The sequence below is a fragment of the Salvelinus alpinus genome, chromosome 9 (genome assembly GCF_045679555.1).
Source record: "Salvelinus alpinus chromosome 9, SLU_Salpinus.1, whole genome shotgun sequence".
NCBI classification, from domain to species: domain Eukaryota; kingdom Metazoa; phylum Chordata; class Actinopteri; order Salmoniformes; family Salmonidae; genus Salvelinus; species Salvelinus alpinus.
In genome coordinates, this window is record NC_092094.1 from 29,861,239 (window position 1) to 29,872,647 (window position 11,409).

Consider the following 11,409-nt stretch of genomic DNA (forward strand, 5'->3'; position numbering starts at 1 on the left):
TAATATTAATTACGGAGAAATGATTTTATAGAATAGCATGTCATATCACTTAATCCGGCATAGCCAAAGACACGACACTATGGTGACAAGTGAGCTGAGAAGGCAGAGCTATACCTATCAAAGACTTATAGACGACCTGGAGCCAGTGGGTTTGGCGACTAATATGTTCAGAGGACCAGCCAACGAGAGCATACAGGTCGCAGTGGTGGGTGGTATATGGGGCTTTGGTGACAAAACGGATGGCACTGTGATAGACTGCATCCAATTTGCTGAGTAGAGTGTTGGAGGCAAATTTGTAAATGGCATCGCTGAAGTCAAGGATCGGTAGGATATTCAGTTTTACGAGGGTATGTTTGGTAGCATGAGTGAAGGAGGCTTTGTTGCGAAATAGGAAGCTGATTCTAGATTTAACTTTGGATTGGAGATGCTTAATGTGAGTCTGGAAGGAGAGTTTACAGTCTAGCCAAACACCTAAGTATTTATAGTTGTCCACATATTCTAGGTCAGAACCGTCCGGAGTAGTGATGCTAGTCGGGTGGGCGGGTGTGGGCAGCGATCGGTTGAAGAGCATGCATTGAGTTTTACTTGCGTTTAAGAGCAGTTGGAGGCCACGGGAGGAGTGTTGTATGGCATTGAAGCTCGTCTGGAGGTTTGTTAACACAGTGTCCAAAGAAGGGCCAGATGTATACAGAATGGTGTCGTCTGCGTAGATGTGGCTCAAAGAATCACCCACAACAAGAGCGACATCATTGATATATACAGAGAAAAGAGTCGGCCCGAGAATTGAACCCTGTGGCACCCCCATAGAAACTTCCAGAGGTCCGGTCAACAGGCCATCCGGTTTGACACACTGAACTCTATTTGAGAAGTAGTTGGTGAACCAGGCGAGGCAGTCATTTGAGAAACCAAGGCTATTGAGTCTGCCGATAAGAATACGGTGATTGACAGAGTCGAAAGCCTTGGCCAGGTCGATAAAGATGGCTGCACACTACTATCTTTATCTATGGTGGTTATTATATCGTTTAGGACCTTGAGCGTGGCTGAGGTGCGCCCGTGACCAGCTCGGAAACCAGATTGCATAGCGGAGAAGGTACGGTGGGAATCAAAATGGTTGGTGATCTGTTTGTTCACTTGGCTTTCAAAAGACTTTAGAAAGGCAGGGCAGGATGGATATAGGTCTGTAAAAGTTTGGGTCTAGAGTGTTTTCAGAGGGGGATGACCGCGGCCACTTTCCAATCTTTAGGAATCTCAAACAATACGAAAGAGAGGTTGAACAGTAATAGAGGTTGCAACAATGGCGGCTGATACTTTTAGGAAGAGAATGTCCAGATTGTCTAGCCCAGCTGATTTGTAGGGATCCAGATTTTGCCGCTCTTTCAAAACATCAGCTTTCTGGATTTGGGTGAAGGAGAAGCGGGGGGGGGGCTTGGGCCAGTTTCTGCGGGGCGTGCAGAGCTGTTGGCCGGGGTTGGGGTAGCCAGGTGGAAAGCATGGCCAGCCGTAGAGAAATGCTCATTGAAATTTTCGATTATCGTGGATTTATCTGTGGTGACAGTGTTTCCTAGTCTCAGTGCAGTGGGCAGCTTGGAGGAGGTACTCTTATTCTCCACGAACTTTACAGTGTCCCAAATTTTTGGGGAATTAGTGCTGCAGGATGCAAATTTCTGTTTGAAAAAGCTAGCCTTTGCTTTCCTAACTGACTGTGTGTATTGGTTCCTGACTTCCCTGAAAAGTCAGGGGGGACTATTCGATGCTAGCGCAGTACGCCACGGGGTGTTTTTGTGCTGGTCAAGGGCAGTCAAATCTGGGGTGAACCAAGGGCTATATCTGTTCTTAGTTCTACAGTTTTTGAAAGGGGCATGTTTATTTAAGATGGTGAGGAAAGCACTTTTAAAGAACAACCAGGCATCCTCTACTGACGGGATGAGGTCAATATCCTTCCAGGATACCTGGGCCAGGTTGATTAGAAAGGCCTGCTTGCAGAAGTGTTTTAGGGAGCGTTTGACAGTGATGAGGGGTGGCCGTTTGACAGCGGACCCATAACGGACGCAGGCAATGAGGCAGTGATCGCTGAGATCCTGGTTGAAAACAGCAGAGGTGTATTTGGATGGCAAGTTGGTCAGGATGATATCTATGAAGGTGCCCATGTTTTTTTACGGATTTGGGGTAGGTTCTTTGATAATTTGTGTGAGATTGAGGGCATCTAGCTTAGATTGTAGGACGGCCGGGGTGTTAAGCATATCCCAATTTAGGTCACCTAGCAGTACAAACTCTGACGATAGATGGGAGGCAATCAATTCACATATGGTGTCCAGGGCACAGCTGGGAGCTGGGAGGGGCGGGGGGTCTATAACAAGCTGCAACAGCGAGGGACTTATTTCTGGAGAGGTGGATCTTTAAAAGTAGAAGCTCTGTTTGGGCATAGACCTGGATAGTATGACAGAACTCTGCAGGCTATATCTACAGTAGATTGCAATTCTGCCCCCTTTAGCAGTTCTGTCTTGACGGAAAATGTTGTAATTGGGGATGGAAATTTCAGAATTTTTGGTGGCCTTCCTAAGCCAGGATTCAGACATGGCTAGGACATCAGGGTTGGCGGAGTGTGCTAAAGCAGTGAATAAAGCAAACTTAGGGAGGAGGCTTCTGATGTTAAGTTGTCCCGCCTAGCCCTAAGACGTTTTTAACAGTAATGAAGGCTTTTACGGTTGCAGAAGTCAGCAGATGAGAGGGCCTGGGGACACACAGGGCCTGGGTTAACCTCTACATCACCAGAGGAACAGAGGAGGAGTAGGATGAGGGTACGGCTGAAGGCTATAAGAACTGGTCGTCTAGTGCTTTGGGAACAGAGAATAAAAGGAGCAGATTTCTGGGGCGTAGTAGGATAGATTCAGGGCATAGTGTACAGACAAGGGTATGGTAGGGTGCGAATACAGTGGGGGTAAACCTAGGCATTGAATTACGATGAGAGAGGTTGCATCTCTGGAGGCGCCAGTTAAGCTAGGTGCGGTCTCCGCATGTGTGGGGGGTGGGACAAGGGGGCTATCTGAGGCATGATGAGCAGGACTAGGGGCTCCGCAGTAAAATAAAACAATGAGAGCTGACCTAAACAACAGTATACAAGGCATATTGACATTAGAGAGAGGCATAAAGCAATCACAGGTGTTGATTGGGAGGGCTAAGACAACAACGGGTCTAAGACAACAACAGTGGGTAAATGGCGATAAATGGGCAGAGAGGGTCAGTTAGCTACACACAGGGCCTGAGTTCGAGGCTGGGGCCGACAGATAAACAAAATGAAGTACCGTGTTAATGAACAGTCCAGCAAGCATCAGCTGTGTAGCCGAGTGATCATAGGGTCCAATGAGCAGCAATAGATAGTCGATTACTATGCTAGGCGAACAGTGTTCAGGAAGCTAGCGGGCCAGGGATAGCACATCGGCTGAATTACGTCAGCAGATCAGCAGACCAGTCGCGATGGATCATCGGGGCGCCGTGTCGACAAAGGGTCCAGGACAAATTGGCAAGAGAGGTATTGTAGTTGGTGTACTTCGTTTGCTAGCCGTGAGATGGGCCTAGCTCGATGCTAGCTCGAGGCTAACTAGTGCATGCCTCTGGACAAGGGCGTTAGCCACAATAGCCACTCGGTAGCAGATAGCTAGCTACAAAGATCCGGTGTAATGGTCCAGAGCTTGCGGCAGGAATCCGGTGATGTAGTGGGAAAGAAAGCAGTCCGATATGCTCAGGTCTGATATCCCGCTGTGCAGACTGGCAGGTTTTATCTGGGCTATCCAGGCTAAAGCGGCTGGTGTCCATGCTAAAGCTAAAGACCGCCATCAGTGGCTAACAATGACTAAATAGCTAGTAGCTAATTAGCTGGCTAGCTTCTGATAGCTAGCTTCTGATGGAGGTTCCAATTATAAGGTCTAAAAAATAGCAGATCCGTACCCCATTGGGTGAGGCGGGTTGCAGGAAGGTATATTTCATTCGAAAATGGAAAAAAGATATTGAAATATAATGAAATGTATACAAAAAAAACTGAAAAAGACTGAATATTCACATGGGACAAAAACAAATACGTCTTACTGCTGTGCCATCTTGGGGAAAACATCTAGTACTGAAAGCATAAGCTACAGCTAGCTAGCATTGCATTGCATAACATGTGTTGAATTCTTGACTCAAAGAGAGAGACAGACAATAGTTGAATAGTTTTTAACAAATCAATTTCTTCCAAAATGAAGGAGAAGCAAGTCTAAACTGCTTACTGACTGTACACTAACATCACTGCATGATTGTAGCGGGTTTACTAACACGTTAGTTCTATTAACTATGTTGACAATGGTGTTACTTTAGTTAATATGGTGGCAATGATGTAGGCTGTGTGTAGCGGTTATTATATGGTTTGGCTTTTTGGTATTTAGAATTATTTTAGGATCCCCATTAGCTGTTGCAAAAGCAGCATCTACTCTTCTTGGGGTCCACACAAACATGGCTTAATACAGAACATAAATAGATAAGAACAGCTCAAGGACAGAACCACATCAATTTAAAAAAGGCACACGTAGCCTACATCTCAATACATACACACAAACTATCTAGGTCAAATAGGGGAAAGAGGTTGTACCGTGAAGTGTTGCTTTATCTGTTTTTTGAAACCAGGTTTGCTGTTAATTTGAGCTGTTAAATTATTTGAGCATTTTTCGTCTCTATACAATACTGTACGCTTTCTTGAATTTGTTCTGGATTTGGGGACTGTGAAAAGACCCCTGGTGGCATGTCTGGTGGGATAAGTGTGTGTGTCAGAGCTTGGAAAGGTTTTTTCACCTGGTCACATACAGCTGATGTATTGTACATTGTAGTCCACAAGTGAAGGGGAAATGTGAGAAGAGGAGAGCGCATAGATGTGAAAAGGAATACAACGTGGCTGCAATGAAAGTGAACTGTGTTTACACGTGATCAGGGGTGTATTCATTCTGCCGATTCTGTTGAAAAAAAAATCTTAAACGGAAGCAAACAGAACAAAATTAGGATAAACATACCTGAATTTGTCCAATAAATATTCTCATTTGCAACTGTTGTACTAATGATTACACTCTATATCATCTAGATGCAGGCAAGAGTGTGCAAGTCGGTATTGAATGTGTCACTGGCTGTCCTTTATTCACTTTCTGTCACCTCAAAGTTCTCTCGACCTGTCTGCACCTACGTTGGAAACTTTATAGGCTAGGTTGTAGCAACCTCATGATGGGTATAGGGGAAATGTGAGTATCATGTAGTAGCCTAAACCTATCAATGTTACATTGAACTGGGGGAATGGAATAGGAATGACAGTCTTCCAATATGCTGTAATAGAAATAAGGCCATGCTCATGAAAAAAAATATGTAATCCTCCCTCATCTTAAATGGCACTGACCACCACTGCTCTCTCACTATTTAATACTCTCGTGATATTTATCATTCTTTGTATGAAGGCAGGTGTTGGAAGATGGGGAAGGAGGTAGGGAGATGGAGGGAGGGACGGGTAGGGAAAAACAGAGGGAGGGAGGGAGATAGATGGAAGAAGTAAGGGGAGCTGGGCTATGCTGGGTCATCCCTCCCTATCTGGACAACAATTTGTATTTTTGGTTTTATTAGGGATCCCCATTAGCTGCTGCCAAGGCAACAGCTACTCTTCCTGGGGTCCAAACACATTAAGGCACAAGTTTAAAATAAATTTAAAATAAAACAGTACATCATATAACATTACTTCACCACTACTTATCCACAACAAAATATGTACAATATCACCATATAACAATACCACAGTGTACGTGTGTGTAAAGTGTGTGTGCTAGCTTGTGTGTGCGTATGTGTGTGTGCCTGTGTGTGTGTGAGTCTCCTCACAGTCTGCATTGTTCCATAAGATGTAGTTTTATAAATAAAAAAAATTGCCAATTAAGTAGGGAGGGATATGGAGAGAGAGCGAGAGAGAGATAGGGAGGGAGGGATATGGAGAGAGAGAGGGAGGGAGGGAGAGTTGGGAGGGATATGGAGAGAGAGAGAGGAAGGAAGGGAGAGTTGGGAGGTATAGGGGGAGAGAGAGAGGAAGGAAGGGAGAGTTGGGAGGTATAGGGAGAGAGGGAGATGAAGGAAGGGAGAGTTGGGAGGTATAGGGAGAGAGAGAGATGAAGGAAGGGAGAGTTGGGAGGTATAGGGAGAGAGGGAGATGAAGGGCCGCAGGAGAGAGTTGGGAGTGAGATGGAAACTCTGTCTCGTGCCACTGCTACTGTGAAAGAAGCTAAAAATAGCAACAGGGGAACGTGAGGTGCTTACTAGAGAGGAGACACACACTGACAGGAGATTTCTGTGTGTGTGTGTGTGTGTGTGTGTGTGTGTGTGTGTGTGTGTGTGTGTGTGTGTGTGTGTGTGTGTGTGTGTGTGTGTGTGTGTGTGTGTGTGTGTGTGTGTGTGTGTGTGTGTGTGTGTGTGTGTGTGTGTGTGTGTGTGTGTGTGTGTGTGTGTGTGTGTGTGTGTACGTGTACTCACACTACGTGAGCAGCCTGTGGAGGAGAGGGCTAGACAGAGCGTCAGAAAAAGTGATGCACGGTGCAGAGAAAAGGTAGAGAAAGAAAAGACACTTGAGCCAGAAGAACGGGCAAGACGCGCTTAAAAACGAGGGATGTGGTAGAAAGTAGAAGAGAGAGAGGGGGGTGGAGATATAAAATAGATAGGAAAAGAAAAGAGAGGAAAAGAGACGAGGACAAAAAGAGGCAGAAAAAAGATCTGGGAGAAAGAGAGAGTAAAAAAGATAGAGAATAATAGAGTTAAAACAGAGGGAGATAGATTAATGATGGTTAATTACAGCAGTCAGTTTAGAGCTATTGTAGTTTATCTACATTAATCATCATCAGTAATACGGTATTATCAGAGAGAAGGGGAGGGAACGAGGGACGAGGCAGAGAGAGATATATACATATAGAGAAAGATACAGACAGATAGAGCACAGGCAAGTATGTTTATATGTTTGTTTATTCCATGTGTAACTCTGTGTTGTTGTATGTGTCGAACTGCTTTGCTTTATCTTGGCCAGGTCGCAGTTGTAAATGAGAACTTGTTCTCAACTAGCCTACCTGGTTAAATAAAGGTGAAATAAATACAAATAAAATAAAGTGAGCAAGGACGCAGGAGGGGGAGAGTGTATCCGTTGCTGTTGATGCATACTGTAAGTAGTTCCATCCTGACTCATGTCATACTAATTATGGTTTGGTGGAGTTTCATATCTTAAAGCTGGAATCTGTAGCAGTGAAACTGCCGTTGCAATATTACAACAACGAAGACATTACTTCAAACAATGAACATCATTGCACATGCGATACAACAGCATAGTATGTACTGTGCTTTCTTTTTTTACGATGCAGGATGCTTCTCTTCCCCGTTTCAAAAACTAAACTAAAACGATAACAAATGTGCCTGGGGCAACCAGTGGCGCTGTTCCACCTGACGCAGATATATCTCAGCTTTAAGTCAATTAAATGTATAATTTAAAAGCTTGTCATCTGTCAGGTCTGTCCTTGAAGCGAAGCCAGACAGTCTATAGGATGGATGACAGCATTATAACTAGACGCCACTTAGGAGACTGACAAAGATATTGGAAAGCAGGTGTACATGGTGGTGGTTACGTTGATTCTCTACACTCAAGATAACAACATTCATAGAGATACCAACTGGTCCTGAAGACCCACACGGTGTGCAGGCTTTTGATTCAGCCTACCTCGAACATTTGATTCAACTGTTTGATACCCACATTGCAACCCAATAAATGCTTGCACGTTATAAATGACGTCACACACTTGCTCACGTTGCCAACCTCCAACTGTGAAACAGTCCTAAGAATATGCCTCTTTCTCTTCATCCCTCACACACAAGCAGGGTGTGTGTAATCTTCATGTACTGTACCATAATTAGCGTGTTAGCTACCTAATTTCGTATGTGTGTGTGTTTGTACAAACGTGTGCTCGTGCGCGTGTGTGTGTGCGCGTCTACCTGCCTGTTTCTTTGTGTGTAATTGTTGGTGTATTACTTAGGCTACTGTATGTGTTTTGTTTTTCGTTCTGACTCTGTGTAACCACATTAAGAGCAGTCCGTTGGTATACTGTGTAGTGTGTGTAGTAAGGCTTTTATCACAGCCAGAGAATCTCAGGGGCCGCTGGGAATTCTGAGTATTCTTCTCTTATCCTTTCTTTTCTATCTCTTTCTGTTCCCATCTTCATTATTTTCCCCCCAGTCCAGCTGACCATAAGGCATGCAGTGTCTGAGCTTCAATAGGCTAGATCACTTCAGCTAGGCAGGCAACAGCTAGGAAAACACTACAGCACTGATGCCAACGCTACATTCTACACTCAGTGCAAAATATCCCCAGGATCTAAACAGATAATATTGCAGTGAATTTGGGAGCGGATGCAAATGGGAATCGAACCCGTAACTTTGCATCTCTTAGTCCAACACCTACAGCAAGATAGTATGCCAACAAGACAACATATTGTAACAAGATGGCTGGAGTTATAAACAGGGAGTTTTCATTATATGATCAACATATTCAGGGGTAGCCAATGGCCCAAATGACAAGACTTAATACCACAACCATAATAATGATCACATAGTCAAACAGTCTCTCATGTGTCTTCTAGAACAGATTGACCAGCAGTAGAAACAAAACCAGGACAGTAGCAACACAACAGTACTGTAACGTTGTACTGTACCACGGTAATGAAAAGTTAATGCCTTGCCTTGTTGCTATATAAACAGAAACATGGGCTATGTATCACTTTAGCGTCCTCACCCTCCATCTCAGTGGATTCTGCTACAGAGCTAGCTGTCCCTGACCAGACGACTGTGGGACTGTATTACATTCACATTACTCTATTATTCATTCTTAGAAAGACATCTGAGTCAATTCCTTCCTCAGTGAATTCATATCACACACTTTAATAAGTCATATTACTCATCTACGATCATCTGCAGGGGCTTTGATATAAATAACATGACTCCATTCCTTCCCGCTGACTACGGATTCAATTCTGCTTTTTCTTTCTTGTTCTTTCTTTGTTTGAACCCAGACCTCATAGTGAATGGGTGAGCGTGTGGGAGGGACAAGTAGGGAACAACATTTCCATAATTGTACTTCCCCTACTAGGCTTTGTTCCCTTTGGTGAAGTACTGATTCAGCTTGACCCTCTGGTCAGACGTTTCCTAAACCTCCTAATGGTTTAGATGAAGCAATAAAGCATGATGATTATTGTAACAGCCACTCTGGCCTCAGGCTCATACAATAGTATACTTCAGTTGTAATACCATTGGGATTACAGCATTGTACACAGTATATACTGTAGTTACATAGAGTTCCAGGCCACCACCCTCCATTAAGAATGCTATTACACATGACCTGCCACAACATGCCATAGGAGTACCATTTCATGTAAAACAATCAAACCTGGCTGGGATGCCTTTTACATGGCTCTCTATAGACTTTTCACAAACACAGAAATCATATTTCCTACCAGTCCAGTGCAGTTTGATTTCAATAGCATGTGTGTGGGTTAAGGCTAATAGATTTCATTAACCATAAATCAACTTAGTACAACCTTCTCCAACCTCTACAGCTCCAAACAGCCCTGCAGTGGAGAGAGGGAGATGACGATAAGGGAATTCCCTGTCCTGACTGTCCTCGTTCCATCTCTCTCTCTCATTAGTAACTGTCAGTCTGTCACTCAGGCCCTGTGCTCTGAGTCCATCTGGCTGGTGAAAGGAGAGAGAGGAGAGAAAGAGAAGAGGGGGGGGCTGAAACACACACAGCCTTATTAGCATCTGGACATCTGCTCTGTCCCCTGCCACCTTCTGCAACCTACTGCCAACATCTGCCACACACACAGGCACACACATGCACACACAGGGACATATACACAGGCACACATTTATGATCACGCACAGACACACACAGTAGCTCAGAGAAGGGATCCATGCATAGTGAGGTGTGAGAAATGCTTGAAGGGATCTGAGCAGGGGTTCTGCAGTCATTTAGCCAGACAACAACCAACAGCAGGTAGCAAGCAGGCAGCTGGCAGGTAGAGAGCCAGAGCACAGGGGAACAGGGCCTAGGATATCAGTCAAAGCCTGAAACAGTGAACCTTCATCCCAGGAGACATCCCCATCCCCAAGCCCCAGGGGAAACACCTCCACATCACTTATGCATGCACATACACAGATGACGCGCACACACGACACACACAGAATATATAAGCTTGACAGTTCAGAGAAAACTCTTCCCCCTGCTCTCTGAATTAACAATGCCACACACAGGTCTTCTCTACACCTTTACTTGTCTCCTTATACCTTTCCCTCCCTCTCTCCCTCCCTTTTCCATCCATCGGTTTACTCCTCCCTCCCCTTCTCCCAGTTGTCAAGAGCCCAGTTGTCAAAGTCAGCTGCAGCTGACCTAATGAAGAGGTAGAGATTTATTAGCGAGAGAAAAAGAGAGATAGAATAGAGAGGGAGAGAAAGAGAGAGTGAGAAGACAGGGAGAGAAAAAGAGGAAGCAAACAATCCGAAGAGCAAATGAGCAAATAGAATAGGCGAGAGTGAGAAAGAGAGAAAGACAGAAACACAAAGAGTAAAGGCTGCAGAGAGAGTATAGGGAACAGATAGAGAGGATAGGAGAATAGAGCGAGATCCGACAGAATGGTATAGAAGGAGAGAGGCACCAGTAGCTCTCTCCCTCAGTAACAGTCCAACAGTATGAAAGTGAGGCTGTAACTCACCGTCTGTGCCAGGTCCGGTATTCCGATGCGGATCACCAGCGTGTTGCCCTGTGGCTCCTCCATGCCTCCTCCTGCACTGGGGCTCCGCTCCCGAGCGGGACGGAAAGAGAAAACACTGACAGAAACGGGAATGCCGCTGTCCTCTTCCCGTGAGCTGCCGCTGTCAGAGCTGGCCCCCTGGCTGCCGTTGGTGTGTGTGTAGGGGTGTGAGTGTGTGTGCTGGTCCTGCTGTGGAGAGCTGGGTGGCTCATGTTTGCCGGCTGCAGGACGCAGAGGCATGCTCCGTGTGAGTGGCTCGCTCTGCACTCGCTCACTCCACACACACACTGCTCTCACTCGTTGGCTCACGCTCTCGCTAAACACACACACCACTCGCACCGCACATCACTTGCCTGGGAGAGAAAGAGAGAGGGAGAGAAAGATGAAGAGGGATTGGGGAGGAGAAGGGGAGGGGGGGACAACAGAGGATAAGAGGACAAAGGGGAGGGGAGAGAGGGAATAATTTTTTGAAGATTTAGATACAGTAAGTAACAAGGGGATGTGTGACAAACTGAGAGGAGTTGAAGACATGAAGACATGAGTGCAGAAAGGAATAGATAATCACTTCATGGTGTGTGAC

General features: G+C 45.3%; 1 protein-coding gene across 4 annotated transcripts in view; it reads right to left on the bottom strand.

Moving 5' to 3' along the window:
* Window positions 1–11,153, bottom strand: part of LOC139584604 (SH3 and multiple ankyrin repeat domains protein 3-like) — a 307,285-nt gene extending 296,132 nt beyond the window's left edge. For 3 of the 4 annotated variants that reach the window (XM_071416643.1, XM_071416642.1, XM_071416640.1), the window contains exon 1: window positions 10,791–11,152. In XM_071416643.1, the coding sequence (XP_071272744.1) occupies window positions 10,791–11,069 (279 nt within the window). In that variant the 5' untranslated portion in view covers window positions 11,070–11,152. Of the gene's footprint in view, window positions 1–10,790 lie in introns of all 4 variants that reach the window. The other variant, XM_071416641.1, reaches the window with a different exon arrangement.
* Between the last annotated feature and the right edge of the window lie 256 nt (window positions 11,154–11,409).